The 22,804-nt window shown below is 43.2% G+C and overlaps 1 protein-coding gene across 2 annotated transcripts in view; it reads right to left on the bottom strand.

Moving 5' to 3' along the window:
- The window catches only part of DPP6 (dipeptidyl peptidase like 6), a 490,996-nt gene that overhangs the window by 427,043 nt on the left and 41,149 nt on the right, over positions 1-22,804 (bottom strand). The window contains exon 1 of one of the 2 annotated variants that reach the window (XM_020779741.3): positions 10,917-11,300. The exons of the other annotated variant lie outside the window; for it this stretch is intronic. Within the exon in view, the coding sequence (XP_020635400.2) occupies positions 10,917-10,967 (51 nt within the window). The 5' untranslated portion in view covers positions 10,968-11,300. Of the gene's footprint in view, positions 1-10,916; positions 11,301-22,804 lie in introns of those variants that run through there. 2 annotated transcript variants of the gene reach the window in all.

Below are 22,804 nucleotides of genomic sequence, written 5' to 3'. Positions count from 1 at the left end.
CTTCCTGCAGTATACCTACCATTCATGTCCTGCACAGACTTGTATGGCTTCCCTGAAAATAGAATCACTTGGAAGAAAGGTACATTTTCATCCTCCTGTTTCCATCACAAACACTTTAATGGAAATGTTAAAAAAAGCAAAGGACAAGCATCAGTATTTTTTTCCTCCTACATATTCTTTGGCATAAATGTAATGATTATGTGATTCCAAGGAATGCTTCTCATGTGAGTGGGCAATCTTGCTATTAGAGAAATTTGTGGATAAATCTGTGCAGCCCCACTCTTCCTTTGCAACTTATGCCTGTAGAGATTTGTATTTGTACGTGTGTAAAGGTTTTTCTCTGTGGTTGTACAAACATATAATGTACAGAATGGCTGGCTGAATTGGAAACCTGTTTGGGAGAAGGCTATGAATGCCACAGTCCTAGAATGAGAAGAGGTAGCTAGCAATAGAATGAATAAGGCATTGCTGGTCAGATTATCAAATGAGTCTCCGTGAGTCACAGGAAATTTAATTCCAAATAATTGCATTAAACTGAGTCTGCTCCGAGGATGCAAATAGTGCAATCAATAAGCCCCCCCCCCGGGGTGGTGCAAAGAACCCCTTACAGCAATCAATCCTTCTCAAAAATCATTTCTGTCTAGTTTGTGTTATATCCACAAAGTCTCCATGTCAGGAGGGTAATCAGTCCGCTGAAGGCTGGGTCTTTGCTTAAACAAAGCAACCTTTGATATTTTCCAGCACTGGCCAGGTGGGGATTTAGCCAATGGATGGTTTGTTGATACTTTGCTGGATCTTGAAAAGGTAAAATTGTCATGAAGAATTAAGCAGTTATGCAAGCCCACAAATAGATCAGAGAAGATTCAGGAAGAGGTAGACCGAAGTTAAGCAAACTAATGAAGAGGCACAGTTGCTTTTAAGAAACCACCCAAAAGCTACACAAAGAGACTTAAGCTTTCCCTATTTCCATACCAGCCCCGATCTGCCTGAAGTGTCTGTCTCTCTATCCTGGAAACCTCCTCTTGAAGCCTTGCTGAATCATCCACCTGGAGTTCCAACATTCCGCAGCTTCTCAATTGGTTTGTTTGTTTGTTTGTTTGTTTATTGTCATTGTAAGTATATACACAGTACTGTATACCCATACAATGAAATTCACAGACATCCAGAGACCAGACACATGCACACACATAAAATTCCCCAAACACTCCCCACCCACTAAAAAAAAAAAAATCCCCCAACACTCCCCACCCACTAAAAGTCCCCCACTAAAAATACAAACATCTACACCGCAGGCCAAGTAACACAGTCCAACTAACTATTTACTACTGGCGGTCTTTAAGCTCATTATTAACTAGTCTAGGAGTAACAAAACTAACAACAGGTGAGAGAATTATTTTCAAACGGTAGTTTCCCAACACAATGACAACTCTTACATTGGTTACCCACACACTCTCTTTTTTGTGTTTGTGTGATTTAGGAAATGTCTCTCCCTCTCTCCTTCTCATTCTTATCCCAAACTGATGAGCCCTAAATTCTTACTAGATTTCATTATATAGCAGCCTAGATCTTACGAACCTTTAGAGCATCAGTTTGTTTCTTTCAAGTATATATTTCTCCCTTAATATTTTTGTAGCAGATGTCTTTTAACACCTAGTCATTTGTTATAACGACTTTTTGGCTGAAATCCTGTTGAGCAGTTGCGCAAACAGTTTAACCTTTGAAAATGCATTGATGTAAATTAGGAATGAGTAGGCATCCTTTAGTGTCAAGAGAGTATGGTAACATGCTCTGTATGAAGGACTTGGAACAGCGTCTAGTGTGGCTGAGAAGGCCAATTCCAGAGTGACAATCTCTTCCACATTGAAGACAAATACAATCTGTCCCCTGTCCAGCTCCCTTATTTTGTTGCTTCTGGGACTGCCTCTTTGCCTCGACCTGCTGGACAAGTATCTCAATGACAGCTGTCTTGCACACGTCATCTATTTCCTGCAGGTCATCAGAAAAGCCAGGGGTCATTGTCTGAACATTCCAGTTGCCCAACTTTAGGGCAGACGTTTTCTTATGATTGTTGCATGGTGCAGGGTTATCGATCTGCTTGTCGGTTTTCACCCTAAACCCTACGCGCCCTGTGAGGTTAACAGACTGTGGCAAGATAGCACCTTATTAGCCGGGGACTGCCTAGCTTAAGGCGGACGTAGCTACCTAGTGAGGTGCAATGACCTCTCCCACCATCAGAAGTAGCCCCTGACATCATGCTCTATGCCAATCAAGCAAAGACTTATAATCTATAAGAATAAGTAACTCCTACTTCCCATGTTGTTTTGACGCTGTATGTGAAGCTGGAGTGTCTTCTCCAGAGCACAAAACCTGGGTAAAATAATATGGAGGATAGGCTGTTACCCAAGCAGCAAATCCCCCCTCCCCATATCACTGAAATAATTCAATGGAAAGGCAAGAGCCAATACAACAGGTTCCAGCGACATCGCAGGAGTTGTCAGAATGACACGAACTGCCTCCAGGACTACGGAAATTAAGAAATCTCCATAAGTATTAGTGGAGCCACATGACTCAGCATGCAACAAATAATGCCTACCGAGATTTCTTAACTAACAGCAGTTCGCACCTAATAGTTGTGCCATTTGCATAACTGCACAACAGGATTTCAGTCATTATTGTCATTCAGACAGCTCTACTGGACTCCTTGCTGTTTCCCAGTACAATCAATGTGTGCATTTTGAGCCTCATCTGTCCAGTAAAATTGCTCTGTTAATCAGAACTGTGAGAATGTCACTTATGGAAACCGATCTGTGTCAAGATATATCACTGTCATAGTCCAAAAATCTCTGACAGGTGTGTATTCTTAAAACATGAATGGGTTCATAAATGTGCTCTGGGAGCATACTGGACACCAGGTGAATGGGAGAAGAGATCAAATTTCCAAGTCAAGGAGAATTTAAAAAGATCTATACTGGATCAACCAACCACATCAAAGGGTTTGAAAGTTAAGGTAGTGATTATACTGAGGCTTTCTTCTGCATTTTGCTAACAAAAGTTAGCTTGAGGGTCACTGCCATTGTCTGTAAAAAATTCTCCACCAATATGACTTTCCACTACTGCTATTTTAGTAATTTGCCTTCCAGAGTTCTTCCACCTCCATCACTACTGGAAACATCCCTCCTCATCTACCAGTGTGAATGTTAATCCTGAAAAGGGTGGATGCATCTTAATCTGATGTCTCAGCTTTGAGCTTTCTACCTTAAATGACCCTGCTCGGAATTCAGATGCGTAATGGAATCCGATGGCAGATCTACACGTATAAAAATTGTCTTGGAAGAGTGAAGAGTAAAAGCATATGAGCATTACATGACATACCTCCCATTCAGAATTTAAGACCGAAACAGACAGAGAAATGTAAGACTAAATTCTGACCTTAATTAAGTTGTTTCACTTCAGTAAAAGCATTCTCCCTTTATGCGCCAGGTTTATAGCTCCCAACAAATGGATACAACTGAATAAATTTTGGTACAACTGTGCCTTTCGGGAAGTACAACTCATTGATTTGCAAAAAAAAAAAAAAAACGGCAGCAAGAGTAATATTTAGCAACACAAGGGTCATTAGCATTGTAAACCTCAAGTTATTTCACAGATCGCAGCCAGCTTTCCCCTTCTTGCAAGGTAGACAAGAGACAATAATCATCTTAGAACTGCAGAGCTGGAAGGGACCCTATGGATCATCAAGTCCAACCCCTGTCAAGGAGGCACAGTGGGGGAATCAAACCCCAACTTCTAAACCAGTGGTTCTTAACGTGGGCAATAATGCCCCCCAGGGGGTGATTTCATTTTTCAGGGGGGCAGTAGAACGAAAAGGGGCGGTGTGGGGGCGAAAGAACAGAAGGGGGCAGTAGGGGGGCGTTGGAGTGAGCCAAACCTGTGAAGGCAACTGCAGCCGCAGTGCTGGCAGTAGATCCGGTGCTTCTGCTGCTGCCAGATGATCCAGCTCTTTCTACCTGCCACGTCTCGCCTTTTTCCTTCAGGGCAGCACTGAGTGTGGATCGGGTGGAAGGAAAGGGTCTCTTGGGTCCTCATCCTCGCCCCGTGAAGTGCTGCCTCGCACCCAGGTGGGGAGGGAGACTAGGTAGGTAGGTAGGTAGGTAGGTAGGTAGGTAGGTAGGTAGGTAGGTAGGTAGGTAGGTAGGTAGGTAGGTAAGATATCATCACCTCAGGGAGGGGGGGCGATGATAACTTCCTCAAGGGCTCAAGGGGGCGTTTCTTTCAAAAAGGTTAAGAACCACTGTTCTAAACCATTGAACTATCTAGCAGATGCTGTCTGAAAATCCAAATGCTCGTTATCAACACAGGGGAATTCTGGGTAATAAAAATATGGAATGGAGAGAGAAATATACTCTACTCTTCTGTCATATTTATCAAACTAAATATGAACTGTAAGCAAATTAACAAATCATTACAAGTAATTTAAACAACTAACAAGCGAATAAAAGAATGAAAATAAGTTTCTCACTAATGGAAATCCTTCTCATATGGGTTCTCCCTGCCATTAAACATTACTTCTACATCATGCAGCATGACAGCTAGTATGGTATAGTGGGTATACAAGAGGAATTAAGGCTCAAGAGACTTGGATTTCTTGCTCAGCCATGGAAACTCGCAGGAGTGGCAAAACTACTCCTCGGAAATCTCACATTACTTGAAAACTCTCCTAGGGCTGCTGTAAGTCAGAGGTGACTTGATGGCCAGCGGCACAGTACCCAGTCCTTAAAATCTTATTTCTGCATCGTGCAGCATTAAACATAAAGGAAGACCATATTATTTCCCATCTTGAGTAAACCTAAAGAGCCAACCTGAAGATAAAAGAAGAAAAAGGGAACCAACTAAAAGTGGCAGAGGAAGGTGATGCCTCTTAAATATTTGAAACTATTTCAACCTAAGGGCTGAATTCATTTTCAGATAAGTTCTTGGGGGCCCTATTCTGACAGTGGGACCAAGGGCAAAAGGATGGGAACAAAAACATCACAATACTTTAGCTGAGTACTGTGATCATCACTAACTAAGCTTTAGGTGAGGCATTTCAATTTTTAGAATCGGGAAGGAAGGGGTGGAAATCCCAGAAGAACGCTATGAACAAGCCACATCCCACACATTCCAAGTCTCATCTATAATTAAAAGGATTCAAATATCAGCTACCTTGTTCTTGATTGTTCTCAAAGTTTAAAAAATTTAATGGTATTACTCATGCCACTCTGCATTACATCTACCTGCAGCCTCCCGACTTCATTTACCCCCTCCTCCATTTTTTTTTTTATCATTAACAACAAACTCGGGGTATGGATGTTATTCGTCACTATTTCCCTCTTGCAGGTAGAAACAAAACATTTCAAAGACTAACTTTCTGCTGGGCAGGATCATGAGGAATGTCATGCATTTTTCACTTTTTAAGTTTTTGGGGAGGGGGCAAGTTATGTTGAAAATATTGTTGCTGCAGAGGACTTTATTTTGTACACAAGCCCTTGCAGTTTGCAATAAAAACCTTGCATTTTATGCAGAAGGTGCGGTTTCAATATTAAATGCAAGTTTTTTTGTGCAAAATGCAAAGTTTTTGAGCAACAACACTCACTTTTCCCTTTTTCCCTCATGTTGCCTAGGATGAGGAAAGTCATGGATATTTTTGCTACAAACAAATGAAAAAAGAAATGTCCCATGGGCTTTTGATATGGTGTTTCCAAACAAGGCTTTCGCAGTGAAAAAGAAAATGCATTATGTGCTGCCAAGTCAGAACTGACTTAGAGTGACCCTAATAAGGTAAGCGAGAATTTTAGAGAGTGGTTTTGCCAGTTCCACTCCCCCAGTGAATTTTCATGACTCAGCAGAGATTCGAACCCAGGCCTGACTCCTTCTCCACCCTTCTGTCCCCCACACTACACTTGGTTTCTGCTGATGAACAGCACACAGATTAAAATTAATGAACATGGATTAAAATTTATATTTAAAATTATTTTTAATTATATTAAAAAAGCAAGGGGAAAACATTCTGAAGGATCATATTTCCCTAATCTGAGTTACTCTTTGTGCTTCAACTTGCCATCTTCACAGGGACTTTTGCTGACAATGCAAGAAAGGATCCTTTCGGTGGCTGTTCCTGGGTTGTGAAAAGATCTCTCCTGGGAGTACAGGGCGAACCCCAATTTCCTGTCCTTCAGAAGGGGCACACAACTTTTCTGAGGCATGCTTTTAACATACTGTGGAACCAGAGGTTGGGAGTTCGATTCCCCACTGAGCCTCCATGACGAGGGCTGGACTTGATGATCTTTCTGGGGCCAGGAACCCACATGACAGGAGTTGCTGTCAAGCTGAACTTAAGTCACACAGACGAATCAGCTTGGGACTCCACTTGCTTGTATTTTTTTTTTAATGACGGACTTCTATTCTCGAAGGCTTTCATGGCCAGGATCCAATAGTTGTAGGTTTTTCAGGCTCTTTGGCCGTGTTCTGAAGGTTCTTCTTCCTAATGTTTCACCAGTCTCTGTGGCCGGCCTCTTCAGAAGTTAAAGTTCAATCTTTCAGCTACCTCCATGCACACTTCCTACCCCTTGCCATGTATCCTTACTTAATAGCAGCAACAAAGTCCTCTGAAGATGCCGGCCACAGAGACTGGCGACACATTAGGAAGAAAAACCTCCAGAACACGTCCAGACATCCCGAAAAACCTACAACAACCACTTGGACTTGACTTGTGATTTGCAACCCCTCCCTTTTTTTCCCCCCTGGGGAAAAAGCTTGTTTTTAAACGGATTTGGAACTTGGGACTTGGTACCAAAGAGAAGACTCCCTGGAAAAGACCCTGATGTTGGGAAAGTGTGAAGGCAAGAGGAGAAGGGGACAAGAGAGGGCGAGATGGCTGGACACGGTCACTGAAGAGACTAACACGAATTTGACCCAACTCCAGGAGGCAGTGGAAGACAGGAGGGCCTGGCGTGTTCTGGTCCATGGGGTCATGAAGAGTCGGACACGACTTAACGACTAAACAAACCAAAGATTCAGAACTGGGACTCAGACTGAAAGATCTGGTTCTTTCCAGCTCTGCAGTTCCAAGATGATAATGATTAGAAGAATACAAGCATTTATTTAAAAAAAAATAACTGATTATATGAAAGCAAACCTTTGGCTACTTACCAAAGCATTCTGCTAAAAGACTGAACTGTAAAGTTGGCTCCTATTATGATAAACGATGGAGAATAAAACAGATCCTTTTCCAAGTTAAACAGCGGATGTATTCGGGGGGTGGAGTGTAGGATAGAGTAAAGAATGGGTGCAAATGTTTATATCTGTATCCCAAGAGTATTTTTTCTAAATAATTTCTTTTTTAAAAAAAAACATTGGTTTAATAGAAGGACTAATATCAGAAAGTCCAGGCTCTTGAAACACATTCTAGGATATTCATAACAAAACAGCATTACAGAATTTTCACAGGTTGTCTCATCTACTCTGAGAATGAAGCAGTTTAATTTAGCAAGAACTTTTCAGTGAAAGAAAGAAAATCAATATATACTTAGCTAGTTGTCAGGACATTAACCTTTGCTGAAAGTGTTTAAAAGAATGTCACCCATAAAAATGTCTGAATGACTGGTGACCTTCTGCAATTAGCAGGTAAATATGTTTATGAATGGAAGATAAAAACACCCTTAAGACTTCTGAAAGAAACTTACCTTCCCAACAGCATATAAAGGGCTAAAGGCCCTTTAGGAACTGACAGCATATAAAGGGCTAAAGGCCCTTTAGGAACTGAAATGTATTTGATGAACACGTTAACGATCAATGTTGTACTATATATAAGGAAACTATGTCATTTCTAATAAACAGGTGTAAACCTTTGTAGGACACTAACCTTATTTTGCAGAATTAAGAAAATAAGGAATAATTAAGAAAAAAGTTTTGTGAGCATGCACAGGAATGCAGAGAGTTCAAAATAAGGAGCAGACCAAGAAAATCCCACAATAGCCTGAAAACATATAGAAATGCAGATGTCTAAGGCAAAACACTCTCTTTAAAATGTGTCAGTCCGATGAATTATACATTTAAAGTATCTGTAAAAGTAACCAGTCATTTCTTTTTTTCGGGCTGAAGTATCCCAGTTGTCAACTAGCATTGTTCTCTTTTTTTAAACAAAAGCACACTTAAGTTGACAAAAATCAAATGTAGCTCTATCAAGCAGAAGAAAAATTCCATAATTGACAATATAATATCTTTATTAAAACAGCTAAATGATCACAAACAAGCAAAAACTATTAAGCCTAATAAGGTCACGCTGTGTGGTGCTAGGACTCCAGAGACCCGGGCTGGGATTGCCACTCAGCCACGGAAACTTACTCCAGGGTAACACTGGTAAAATCATTCCCTAAACATCTCACTTACTTTGAATGCCCTATTAGAATGGCTGTAAGACAGCTCCTACTTGATAGCACATAACAGTCTAAGAAAGATGTTACCCTAAGATGCTTTGGAACAGGAATGGGCAATCCAGATGTTGTCAGACTACACATCTGTTCAGCCCTAAGCATCACAGCCAAAGGTAAGAGACAACAGGAATAGCAGTCTGGCAACATCTGGAGGGTCACAACTAGCTCACCCCTACTTAAAACCGAAGACACATGTTGCCTTAAACAGATTGCAAGTTATAACACAAACTACTCTCATAGCAGCATATCTAGGCACTGTTCCCCTGTCTTGCAATTTTGTTTTTTTCTATACAGATGTCAAAAATTCAGTATAAAAAGAAAGACAAATCAGGGCTAACCTTTAAAACTCAGTGGCAATTACTGGGCCTGAGACTCAACAGGGCTAGCTCAACAGATGCCTACAAAGTTGAAGGAATCAACCCACACTCAGAATCATCCTATAAAAGACTTCGAACCAGACAACTGTGGAATTAATGCAGTCTGTGGATGTCAGCCAGTCTGAGCACTGATTTGAATGGGAAATCGATCCAGTTGCATTTACCTCTTGCTATACAGCCATGTTCTTAGTTCATTCAGTTTGTGACCTAGAATTAAATGTGTGAATCTATGCCACCCTAACAAAATATACTGCAACAATTTGAATGTACAGCATTTTAAAAAGCAGGATTAATGCAACCTTTTCCTTCCCATTGATTTTAAATACAAAGATTATCCAAAGATAATGGCATCTTTTTATTAACACATTGACATAGTAGTGTGCAAATTCAGTTAATGTTTTAGTATAATCACAGGGCAGTCATCTAGAAGGCTAACTCTTCTGCCAGGCACAGCCAAGCCACAAAAACAACAACTCCATACATAACACAAAGCTGTTGACCTTCAGAACAGCACTAGGAGAAGAAGGGGTGGTGCTGGAAACATGAGCTTCCACTTCAAATATTTTACACACTTATTGAAGGGTGTGCAATGAAGATGGCAACAGTTGCATTTTAATGCAATGTTTTATTTTTAAAATGTCTGCATAAATTCCTGTCCAACTCCCTTTGTTGAATTATCAGGTCACATGACACTGCACCTTCTTGATGAAAGAACTAAAGGCAGAAAGAGTACCATAATAGCAGAAGCAGTTATCTCCTTTGAACTAAAAGAAGAAGAACGTGAGTCACCAGCAAACAGCTTCAGTGAAAAGGACACACAACTAAACTACCGTCTTTAAATATCTCCGGAGAAGGAAATACTAACCTTCTCCTATGCACGGGTATGCATCAAAATGCCCATCATGCAGTTTTACTTTTGCATTAATCACGCAAAAAGAAACCAACAGGTCATATTTTTTTTAAAAGGATGATCCACACAATTCAAGTATTCTTTTCATCAAGAACTTTATATATAAACCACCTCAAGGGAAGGAATTCCCACAGCATGCCTGTTCATCATTTCATAATAAGTAAGGCAGAAGTTGATACAACCACCACCCCAGCTACTAAATGCATATTTACACAGATCCTCTTCTCCTCTCCCTCTGCCCGCCCACCCAGGAAATCGAAGTGGGGGGAAGGGGAAACAAATCCAATGTGCTTCCACCAGCACAAGATGGCATCTGACACTTCTTTTGAGAACTCAGCAGTTTTTGTTGCTTAAAAAAAGTCCAAGCCAGAACAGCCAAACCATAAGAAAAGATGAAATTATTTCCTCTTAGAATAGGAGTGTGGGAGTCAAAAGGAAGACCCACCCACACACCCACACAGATACACACACTCCAGTTCTCAAGTTGTCAAAGTTGGCTGGCCGGATATGCTGCTGAGGTTCCTCTTCAGCTGGCCAAACCCAACGGCGTCTCCGGACATCTTGCAATCCTGAGGGATGAACGGCGCGCGGTCACCACAAGCCACGGGCCGCACTGAAAGACTGGCTTGGATCGCTTCCCCCACAGCACAACCAGACCCACAACAGCCCCGCACGCTTTGCAAAGTGCAAGACAATAGGAAGGAGAAGGACGAGGGCGAGAGGGAAGAAGGGCGGGCGCCGGCGGCAGCCAGAGGCAGAGGAATTCTTTAGATCTACAGGTTCGCGTCCAGTCTTCCAGCTACCTCCCCGCACACTTCCTACCCCTTTGCCATGTATCCTCGGTTAACAACAGCGACAAAAAAAGGCACCCATAGCCACCAGAAAAGTCATCCACTTCCCCAGCTGGAGATCACCCTCCTACGCTTGCAAGGGGATGGGGATGGGGATAGGGGTGGGGGGGAACAACCTATTCAGGAATTAAAGAGGTGAGCTCCCAAAGCAAAGCTAAAAAGGCGTGGTGGTGGTGGTGGGAAATCCTGAGGAGAACCAGCACAGGCTTCTCTCCCCCCCCCCCCCCAACAAGAGGGATGCTCAGGATTGAAGAAGCGTCAAGATCAAGGCGCCCCGGAGTTACCCAGGCGGCGGCAGAACACTTACCATCATGTTGCCTTGCATTTTTGCCGTCTTTATCATGGCTTTTTCCTTCATTTTGCCTTGGGCTGGTTGTGAGAATGGTGCCGGCGGTGTTGGGCTGGCAAGGATACTGCGAGCCTGCCGGTCTTCCGTACAAATACAGGCTCGCTACTTAATAATCCATCGGCTCGGCCACTTTGGTCAGGAAGAGCTGCCTTTTTACACTTGCGAGGAGATGTTTATTCGGGGGGGGGGGTGGAGGGAGAAGGAGACGGGAGGGGTGGAGTGAAGAGACTCCTGGGTTCCCCCCCCCTATCCTTTTCTAATTTTTTTAAAAAGCTCTTTTTAAAAAAAAAATCTACAAGACCTTTCGGGTTTTTTTTTTAAAATCACTCCCCTCTTTTTTTTTCTAGCTACATTGGGGGGGGGGAACCCAACCCAATTATTGAAAGGGAGGAGGTGCGTGCCCAGCTTCGTACCACGTCCTGCTAAAACTCTCGGAGTAACGAGTGGGGTGGAGAAGGAGCCCCCCTTTCCCCCCCCCACCACAGTCGCCACAAACACGCGCGATTCTCGTGAAACGGCAGAAAAGGAGCCTCTCGTGAAGACGTGTAGGATTTCCCCTCGGCTGGCCTGCAGCTAAATATTGTCTTTTTAATGTTTCCAACTGATACGGGCAGAACGGAAGGAGGAATGGACGCGGGGACGTGTTGGGGGGGGGGAGTTCGTTTGTCAAGGTTAAGGAAACAATCGGCTGGAGAGACAGGAAAGGGTGCAAAAGAACGTGTGGAGGGGGTCGGGGGGCGAGCTGGCCTCGTTGATGATGCTTGTTCCAACGCCTCTCCCCAAAGTGCTTTTGTGTCTTCTCACAGTACGTGTTAGGGGATATGATAATGGAGAAAGGAGATCCGCCTCCCCCTTTTTTTTACGCGCAGCTCACAGAACGAGGGCCCTAAAGAAAGCCATCTCTGGCCGCCGCCGCCGCCATCCTCCCCAACGAGCGACTAGGACCACATCTGTTGCAAACAAGGGGAGGGGAGGGGAGGGTGGCTATCAATAACGTTGTTGTTACAGGTTACTATGGGACACCCGTTACGTTTCCATGGTTGCGCTCGTTTGGGGCTGCATCTGAATCAGCGGCGGCGGCGGCGGCGGCTACTTGCCCCTCTCTGCACCAAGGTGGCTGTCCGCGGCATCCTCCCCTCCCCTCCCCAGCGGCCGCCAGAGCGGCCCATCTTTCCAAGAGGAGCCTTGGCTTGGCTGGAGGGCTTCCTGCTTCCCGTGTCTTCCCCCCCACACACACACACACACACTGTCCCCAACCCCAGCCCCAGCCCGTCCGGTGTTTATGGATGCGCTGGCCAGAGCCCCCCTTTGACAGATGCTGGCCACGCCCACTTCCAGGGGGCCTCTTTGTTGTTGCATTTCCGGGGGACGGATGCGCGCAGGCGGGCGGGCAGGCAGGCAGGCAGGCGGGCAGGGGCTCCCCGCCCTTCCAGGGACACGCCGCTGTCTCGCGTCTTGTCCCGCCGCCACGCGCGCACCGCCCGGGCATCTGGCCTGCGCCTGTTAACTTCTGCAACCCACTCGCCATTGAGGCCATCCACCCACCCACCCACCCCCCTGGGGGTTCTCGCGATTGCTTTTTTCGCGCGCCTTCCTCCGCTCCGAGCCAGAACCCGAAAGCCAAAGCCTCCGATGCGGCGACAGCGCGCGCCTCCTTTCCCTTCCCTTCTGCCTTTTTCCTCCGCCAGCCTAGCCATTCAAAGCCTGCGCTGTTCGTTCTCCGGAAAAAAAAACTAAAAAGTGGGTTTATTTTGCAGTCTGGTCACGCCGGTAACTAGAAAATGCGGTAAGGAGAGAAATCTTTCTTCCTACCGCGGTTTTTTTTTTCTTTCCCTGCTGATGCTGCAGGCAAACGGAAGAGCAGGCGACTCACCGAGCCCCCCCCCCCCCGTGCAATGTACGGGCGCGCGCGCGCGCATTCACTCTTGAAAGAACATTTTGCAAAGCAGGGAGAGATAGCAAACAACTGATTTGAATGTGTTTGTACACAAGCAGCGATGAGAAGGAAGAAAAAAAATATAGTTGTTGGGGGGGGGGTTCTCCACTTTTTAAAAGTCGTTTGACTTTACCAAAACTGGGGACAGAAAGCTAATGGAAATGGTTGTCGGAATAGTTTAGCACCTTCTAACCTTGGCACACTGAAGGACGTTTTAGAAGCCCCCCCCAAAAAAAAATATTTTACAAAAGGAGAATAAACCCAAGAGATTGACAGCTGGAATTCTGACAAAGCAAATCCTTCACTTCGAAGCCGATCTTTCCCTCCTTATGTGAAACTGCCTATACCATATGGAGAAAATAGTTACTTTCCGAATATTTTTTTCCTTACAACTCATCTCAGCACAAACAGTGGTTCATGGGGATTAGGGTAGCTCCAGGTTTGAAATTTATGGAGAGCCACAGTTTCCCTTCACAGACAACAGGAAAGCCTTTGTATGCATTAGGAGAAGCTATGGATTGTTCTAACAGACATGAGCCTATCCCAGCATCGGACTGTCCTGTGGAACCTGTGCTCTGGATGTTAGGACAGAAAGTGGAGAAACAGAATGGTTTCCAATTGGCAAGGATGTCAGACAAGGATGTATTTTAACTCCCTGTCTGTTTAATCTATATGCAGAACACTTCATAGGGAAAGCTGGATTAGATTCAAAAGAAAGGCAAATAAAAATTGGAAGAGGAAAAACTCAATCATTTAAGATATGCAGATGATGCTACATTAATTATTGGCAGAAAACAGCAACCATGCCAAATAACTACTGATAAAAGGTTAAGCGAGAAAGTGCAAAAGCAGGAAAGTATTAAGAAGACAAAAAAAAAAAATAACAACTGCAGAAGAAATAGAAAACTTTAGTTTTAGTAATGAAGAAATCAAAATTGTTAAGGGTTTTCTATATCTTGGTTATATCTATAAACTAGATAATATAGCTTATATCTGTAAGCTAAATGGAGACTGCCACCAAGAAATTAGAAGAACACTGGGACTTAGGAGGGCCGCCATGAAATATAGCTTTTAAGTTCCATAAAAGTAAAAACAAGTTGCTGGGGACCAGTGAGACTATTATTATTATTAGTTTTATTTATATGCTGCATTTCTCCCAACAAGGGATGGTGTATTCCAAATTGCAATAGGCAGGCACATAAATAGAACAGTGAAGAAAGCTGATGGGAAAAATGGATTCATACAAAATATGGTGTTGGAGGAGGGTTTTACAGATTCCACTTAGTTTGTATAGTCGTTTAGTCATGTCCGACTCTTCGTGACCCCATGAACCAGAGCACGCCAGGCCCTCCTGTCTTCCACTGCCTCCCGGAGTTGGGTCAAATTCATGTTGGTCGTTTTGGTGACACTATCCAGGCATCTCATCCTCTGTCGTCCCCTTCTCCTCTTGCCCTCACACTTTCCCAACATCAGGGTCTTTTCCAGGGAGTCTTCTCTTCTCATGAGATGGCCAAAGGATTGGAGCCTCAGCTTCAGGATCTGTCCTTCCAGTGAGCACTCAGGGTTGATTTCCTTCAAAATGGATAGGTTTGTTCTCCTTGCAGTCCAGGGGACTCTCAAGAGTTCCTCCAGCACCATAATTCAAAAGCATCAATTCTTCGGTGGTCAGCCTTCTTTATGGTCCAGCTCTCACTTCCATACATCGCTACTGGAAAAAACAGTTATGTTATGTGTTAACAAGTCAGAACTTACTTATGTGAACCCTAACAGGGTTTTCAAGGTAAGTGAGATATTTACGGACTGGTTTTACCAGTTCCACATCCTCAGTGAGTTTCCGTGGCTGAGCTGGGATTTGAACCCAGGCCTCCAGAGTCCTGATCTGTCACTCAGTTCACTACGACACACAACTGAGCTCCCACACAGCCACTAAAAAAGAAAAAAGTGTGTGTGGGGAGGAATGGTTAGATTAAACTGAGGCTTATTTTGAGAAGGCAAAAGACTCACCACAAAAGACAATGTTACAAAGAGTGGAATCTAGTAGGAAAGAGAAGGACCGAACATGAAACGGACTGAAATCAATAAAGGAAGTGATAGTGTTTTGTGTGCAAGACTGAACAGAGCTGTTAATGATAGGACTGTTGGGAAATCATTAATTCATGGATTTGGCAAAAGGAAGAAGCAACACAGATAGATGGCTGCCCATCGCTAACTTATAGTTCAGTTCACTTGAAAACTAAATGTTATCTCTTCTGTGTTATTATCATATCCTTATTTATTTCCATGCTCCGTTATCCAAGATTAAGCCAAATAAAGCGAATTTCATTGGACGTAAATGCTAGGGATGGGAAAGGAAAAGACCAGACAAAAAGTGCAAGGATACAGCAGGGAGATCATAATCTAAGAACAAGACAAGGCAGAGAGATAGGAAAGAACCAGTTGAACTGAGGCATCCACCACGGCTACAGGAATGTCTGCGTCTGTGCTCAGTTATCCCAATGAAGCTACAAATAGAAACATATAGAACAGAGCACCAATATTGGGCATGATCCAGTCTTGCCATTTATATGTTCTGTTCACAGGATATCACCTACTGTGCCAACAGTTCAGGTTGTAAAAATACCATTGATAAAATACTTCAAACCTAATGTTGTGCCGTATTCTGCTTTGTGACTTCCCCGAACCCAAATTTCCTTTGCTCTCTTAAAAAAAAAAAAAAAGTGTGGGGACTTGGAACATACCAGAAATGAGTCAACATCTCATCGAGTTCCAAATTACAAGAAAACATTTCCCAATTCTCCAATCCTTCCGCAGAAGTGCCTCGGCAATTAGCATTCATTGGCCTTTATGGCTTACTGTACAGCCAGAATGCCACTTAGTGAATTTGAGCAGAGAAGAGATTGATGAGATATAGCAGGCCACAATGTTATCTTTACGTGTACAGAGAATATTGTGAAAAACACTTGACTGGAAGAAATCTAAGAACACCAAAAGGCATTATTTATGGCTTTGCATCCTATGCTTTTCCCTGATCAGCCCATGACCCCATGGAAGCTACTCCTTCGCCTTCTTCCCACCTAAGAAACATCCAGCGGAAGTAGCCTACCTGGGCTGATCAGGGTTGCAGTCCAAACTATGTGGATGCATGAGGTTAGGAGAGTCCGTCAAGGTCTTAAGGCTTAACGTAGATCAGTAGATCTCACTGCGGATGCCAGATAACATCACAATGCTAAACTCAGTTTAATATGAGGAAATGTCTTATCTGGAAACTCATTCCTTATGTTTTAAAGATGGCCAAAAGAGGCTTTATTCCATATGGCTCTTTTCCCCCCAAGGTTAGGAGCTTCTCCCTGAAAGAAGAATATGCTTTGCTACCTGGAAATGGAACTCTGGAAGAGGGTTTTACATGGTGTGGCCTGGGACTTTGTTCTCTAGAATGACCATAATCTTTGGCTTCAATTTATTTCCCTTACCCAATCCAGCATCGACAACTTGGTCCAGCATGAAAAATATAAACCCTACTTGGAAATCGACAGTGTGAGCTCCAAATGGATTGAGATTAAACAGAGAGTCAAAGTTCAGTGTTTTTCTTGTTCCCAGCCATAACAGAGGTAAATCTGGAGGAAAAGTAATACCATCACATCACCTAATGAACCCCATTTGAGCATGTAAATAAATTTTCTCCATTACAACGGAGAAAAACAAGAACGTTATGTGTCTTTTAATATCACGTTTTCCCCTGTCTTCCCCCATTTTGCCATGGCCTACAGTTTTGCTAACATCAAATTTCCAAAAATGTCATTTTTTCCAGAAAAAAAAAACAGGAAATGGGCTTTTTTCCCCAGAAAAAAATGAAAAATTTCCAGAATTACATCTCTAGAGAGAACTATAATGCATAAAGTCTTTCATTAAGGTCTTCATGTTTTATAGGTCGAATATCACATCATAGTCATATTCTTTATCATTGTAAAAGCACACATTCTACACTCCTTTTTTTTCAATTTTTCAAAAAAAAAAAAAAACCCAAAAAAGGCTGCAGGGAAAAACAGAAAAACCCCTGTTTTCCCCCCATTTTTTCTGTTCTCCCCCCCCCTCCCGGCCTTCCCATCTCTAATCTTACCTGATAGAGAAATCATAAGATATCAAAAGCATTGGTGTGCAATCAGTCTGGTGAAGAAAAGGCCAAAAGAATTATTTCTATTCCTTTCCTTTGGTTCAAATTAAGCTGGCTGTAAAATTCATCCTGATGAGACTGAAAGTGGGGCGAGGGGAGTGTGCTTATTAGCTGGCCATTCATTGCAATTGTAAGAGAGTCTAAAATATCACCGGTAAAATCGTTCTTTAGATCTGGAAGTAACTGAGATAAAACTGACCAGCCAGGGCTGCATTGGCCCACACAAAGTTGTCCCAGTTGCAGAATTAGTTGCAAGGACAGAATGAAAAGGAAAGTATTTAAGGAGGAGCAAACAGCATGATCTCATCAAAGAAAACCAAGTCCAGGTCTCCGAAGGACCCCTGTATCTGTGGGTTCCAAGCACCCCCACAGATAACAGCAAACATTATACTTAACATGGCTTCTGTCTCCCTCTAGTGGCCAGTCCTGGTAAGGATATTGTGGAAATACGTATTTCAGGGATTTTTCTTTTAATATTTTCAGACCATGGATAGGTGACACTGCAGATATTGATCCCATGTGGGTCCTACTGTAGTTAAGCAGAGAGTTAAGTGAGTACCCCCTAAGACTTCTAGGTCAGGTGCCACTGGAGCATAATGTTAGTATGGTAACATTACCTTACTACAGAGGTAAGTATAGGTTGGCATGAGTCAGGTGTTTAAAGGAGGACTCCTGAGTGAGTAAGTAAAGGACAGCAGAAGCCCACAGTCACAAGACCTGTGAGCCTCAAGATAAGAGAAAGGAATTGTACCGGAAGAAGTATGGAATGTGAAGGAAGCAACGAGGTGAGGCACACCCCAATCTTTATCCTTCCTCATACATGAAATAATCCATCATTGTGCTTGAGCCTGAGAAAAGGAAGAGCAACAGGAAAGAAATGTCACATTTAATCCATGCATGAAGTTATTCTTGATGTGCCCCGCAGCTTTGTACACATAACTAAGGGTTTAGGGGGAAAGGGTAACAGCAGGGTATATGCCAGGCCTCATAAACCCTTTGGCTAACCCTGCAAAATTGACTATGGGAGGGGTCACTGGATAAAAGCATTTCCCCCCCCCCAGGGTTCCATTTTATTCTGAAACTGGCTCAGAGGACAAAAATGAATGACTGTCTCCTACAGAAATTTCAAGTATAAATATGGAAGGGGCAGTGATGACTGTCACATAGCGGACTGCAGATGAGAACTAAGTCTCACATCCTATCAGTTCACCATACTGGTGACCCATAGTTGTCTTTAAAGTGTTCTTGCATTCTTTCAGGATTTTAAAAATTTAGAGAATTGTTTGTGGATTTAGGATGACCCAAAGCAGTTGCTCAAAGAATCTACCATAATCCGTATTCAAGTAACTACCCATCTATTTATACTGGTAACTTCTATCAGACAAGATTGTTCTCTCTTGTGAAGCATGACAGACACCCTGTGAATTTTTGTCTAGCAAAATACCGACTGATCTCAAAAAACAGTGATAGGGATAGTGGTAAAGATAGGGATAGTGGTAAAGGGCCAAAGAGTACGAAGCTTGTGAGAAAAATCTAAAATAACAAGACAGAAAAAGGTAGGAGCAAGGCAGCATCTCCATTTGTATAAGCATCTGATTTCTGACAGTGAAATTCTGGTGTTTTAACGGAAAGTAAACAGAAATCCTCCACAATTTGACACAATGAGGATCCAGACATAAGGCAAGCAGAATACCTTCTGGACCACTGTCTTGCCAAAAACGATTAAGAATTGGCAGGCATTAAATTATCTGCAGAGATGCTATACACTATTACAATGGAAAGGGAAATACTTGGAGTTGTAGAACTACAGGTATACCGAATTTTTTGATCTTCAAATGCAGCCATCCAAAAGTAAAACACACTTTGTTCGCTGTTCTTTCTTTATAGCATCAACATTTCACCCCTTGCCTTTCTTTTGAAAGATAAATGCAGGGAACTCACATAAGGTCTATGGCACCCGAGAAGTTAAAAGACTTTTATTTTGGAAATTCCTTCCAATTTATGGCAACACTATGGGGTTTTTTGTTTGTTTGTTTGAGGTATGTGAGATGTTCAAGATTACCACATTGGCCAAAAAAAAAAATGTGGAAAAAACTACAGGATTGAGATGAGCTGCTTCACATTTTTTTCCCCCACTGGCCACATGACATAAAACCGATTGTGAATCAGCCCAGAATTCTTCCCTCCATCTGTAGTTTTTGCTTCCATTGCTGGGACCGACATTCATATCAGTTCAGGTAGTGTGATCATGTAAACCGATGCAGAATGATTCCCTTGCTCTCTGCCTTTCCTGAAACAGTTGGGTTTCCAGATATTAAAAAAGAAAGAAAGAAGATTTATTTTCCCTCATGTTTCACCACCACTCCTCCTGGAGAGACATTCCTCACTTCTCCTTAAAGGAAAACCTGTTCCTATCTTAGGCAATTGGGCAAAGATGTTGTCAGCAACACCAAAAGAGAATTCTTGGAAAAACCTCCATAGTAGTTTGCTTTTTCTTTAGACTGACATGAGACTTCCTTTGCTCTGTCTAGCAGAGGAAGTAATAAGTGGAGGAAACTGTTCCTTTACCTTTGTTTGCAGCTTATAAGGTAGTTCCTCCGTAGCTGTGCCTCCTGCAGGGCTACAGAAGAACTACATTAACAAGCTGCACTTAAGTCTGTTTAGCCCAGGGGTCCCCAACCCCTCGTCTGCGGCCCAGTGCTAGTCTGTGGGCTTCCTGGGACTAGGCCGTGGATACAGATCTCCTCCACCTCGCATGGTGGGTGTGTTGCACTTGCGGAGAGGCATGTCGTGCTTGCGGAGGGACATGTTGCGCTCACATGCATGTGTGCGAGCATGATGCCCCTCCACGAGCACGACGCACCTGCTTGTGAGTGTGGGGGTGCCTCCCGCATACAGAGCCCCCCCAACCGGTCTGTGGTCCCAAAAAGGTTGGGGACCAACTTTAGCGAATTTCCTCTTCTTCCTGTGTGGCCAGTTAATGCAAACAGACCCACATTAACCTGAATTCCCCAGAGTGAATTGGCATTTCTCTCGCTGTGTATTAGCACCCTGACTTAGTTTGCTAGATTAAACACCTTTTCCACTACACCACAAAACAGTGCAAGCTAGTGTTATGTAGAAGACATCTTCGGATTCTCTGGAAGATTATCAAGAATTCTCAATACCAATGGATGAACTTGATGTATGAACATCATGAAAAATGGCTTTGCACCATTATCTACTTTCTCCCATAGTTTAGGGGTTCCCAGTCAAAGCAAGGTTCATCATGGTAGAGATGGGCACAAACCGCAGTTCAGTGGTTTGGCTCAGTTGGGTGCAGTGCTCACACAGGTATCCCATGAGCACTGTGCTCTCCCCTCTCCTGCCTCCTCTGTGCACTTGCCGACTCTGGCTGAAGCGCGCTTCCCTCCCCTGCCTCCTCAGCACAACTGCCTCCTCACCCTTCACAGCACATGCTTCCCCTCTCCATCTACTCTGGGAACTGCCCAATAAAAGGCAGTGCTGCAGGCTTCCCTGCCCCACCTCCTTATCTAGGTGGGCAGCTGCTGGAGGAGGCAGAGGAGAGAAGCACACACTGTGACTGGTGAGTGAGCAATTGCACTGAGGAGGTGGGGAGGGAAGTTCTCGTTGCCCAGGGAATGGGAAAGTGTGCAGAGGAGGTGGGAGAGGGGAGGGTGTGGTGCCCATGGAACACCTGTGTGGACTGAGCACCAAACTGGGCCGAACCACTGAATTGCAATTCGTGCCCATCTCTAGACTAGAACAATGATTCTTAACCTTTGCTCAGTGTTTTGAACTACAAGTTCCGGAGTCCCTGACTTTTGACCTTGCTGGTTGGGGCTTCTCGGGATTAGCAATGAAAACAGCTGGAGGGTCAAAATTTGAGAACCAAAAGTTCGAGAACAAGTATGGACATCCTGAGCTCCCCAGCCTAATTTCCAACTGACATCTGCCATTTCAGCAAGCTTCTGTCTTGTCAGGATGAAAGCTGGGGAACGAGAAGAGGAGGAGAAGCAAAAAAAAAGGGCTTGCATCACAAGGGTGGATTTGATTTAAATCAAATTGATATAAATAATGAATTAAATCAAAATTTGATTGTTTTATTTAAATTGTGATTTAAAGCAATTTGATTTTTTTAAAAAAAATCATTGATTTTTATCCACCCTGTGCACCAGCCAGTTTTGATTCTGGCCTCCTTAGTGCAGGTCTCATCATCACCTGCTACCAGCATGCAGACAACAGATTACCTCTGAGAGCATCCTGCCACGGACAGGAAATCAATCCTCTACCCTTGCTTTAGAACATTTCCCAAATCCTCTGTGATGCATAGACAAATCAATATGGACTGGAAGTCATAAACTATAGCATTTCCCCTGCTAATCAGGTAAAGAGACGCACCTTCCACCCCCAAAATTGTACTTGATTAATACAACATGTTTAGGCATTACATTCCCTCTTCCAATTAACTCTAGTTTTTGCAAATTTATATGAGATGAACAATATCAGAAAAGCACGAGAAAATGCATTTATTTCCTTTGGCCAATTCCTATGGACTCATTTCATTACCAATCACATCACACTAACATATTGCTATAGTCCCCTCCCCGCAATAGTCCTCAGTGGATGTGCAACTTAAAAAAAATTAAAACTCTTAATATTTTTCTTACAATGACTCAAATGTGTTGCTTAGCATAGCAGGTTGCAATACAATAGTGGTTTCCAACTTTGGGTACCCCAGTTGTTCTTGGACTGCAACTCCCAGAAGCCTTCACCACTAGCTATGCTGACTGGGATTTCTGGGAGTTGCAGTTCCAAGAACACCTGGGTTACTCTAGTTTGGAACCACTGCACTGGAGTATGCCCACTCAAATCCCCAGTGGAGTACCCCCTATTGCTCCTTATTTTAGCATAGATCTTCCAACAAGATCTGCCTGTCCTATAAGAATTTCCCAAGCACGCTGGCTGAGGTTGCTAACCCCGAGGGAGACCAGCCGGGAGGGAGAAGATGAGAAACTGGGCTTTCTCAGAGGTTGCTCCTCGTCTGTGGAATGAATCTCCACCCCACCCCGCAATTCATTCAGCCTGTTCACTGGTGATTTTTAAAAATCACTAAAAAAAAACTGTTTATTTAGGCAAGCCTTTAAAAACATCATGCCTGCAAACTCAGATAAGTATAATTAGCATATATTACTGAAGTCCACCATCTTAAATGTTTTGAATATTTTTAAATATCTTATTTTGATGTGGTTCTATTTTTTAAGCTTACTGCTTATTTGTATTTTATTATTTCTTTTGTATTTGGTTGCATTTATATGTTTTAAACTGCCGAGTGGCCTCGGCTAGATGGGCAGTATAAAAATTAAGTAAGTAAGTAAGTAAGTAAGTAAGTAAGTAAGTAAGTAAGTAAGTAAGTAAGTAAGTGAGTGAGTGAGTGAGTGAGTGAGTGAGTGAGTGAGTGAGTGAGTAAAGGGGGGGAAATATTAAGTCACAACTCCAGTAGGCTCATTTGAATCAATAGAACTTACGGAAGAGCTGACTCACCAAATCCCCTCAATTTAACTGCCCTACACTAGTGCAACTTACTAAGCAAAGCAATAGGATTTTAGCCAATGTGTAGCTAAGCAGGTAGAAAAAGCAGTTTAGATGATCAAAAGCATGAATCAGATGAGTAGAGACAGGGGCAACTGGTTTAGTGCCCAAATTCCTCTTCAGTAAAACATGCAAAGAAAACATCTT

This window comes from Pogona vitticeps, chromosome 6 (assembly GCF_051106095.1).
Source record: "Pogona vitticeps strain Pit_001003342236 chromosome 6, PviZW2.1, whole genome shotgun sequence".
NCBI classification, from domain to species: Eukaryota; Metazoa; Chordata; class Lepidosauria; order Squamata; family Agamidae; genus Pogona; species Pogona vitticeps.
Note: the sequence above shows the minus strand (reverse complement) of the source record. Positions and strands in the feature narration are given on the sequence as shown.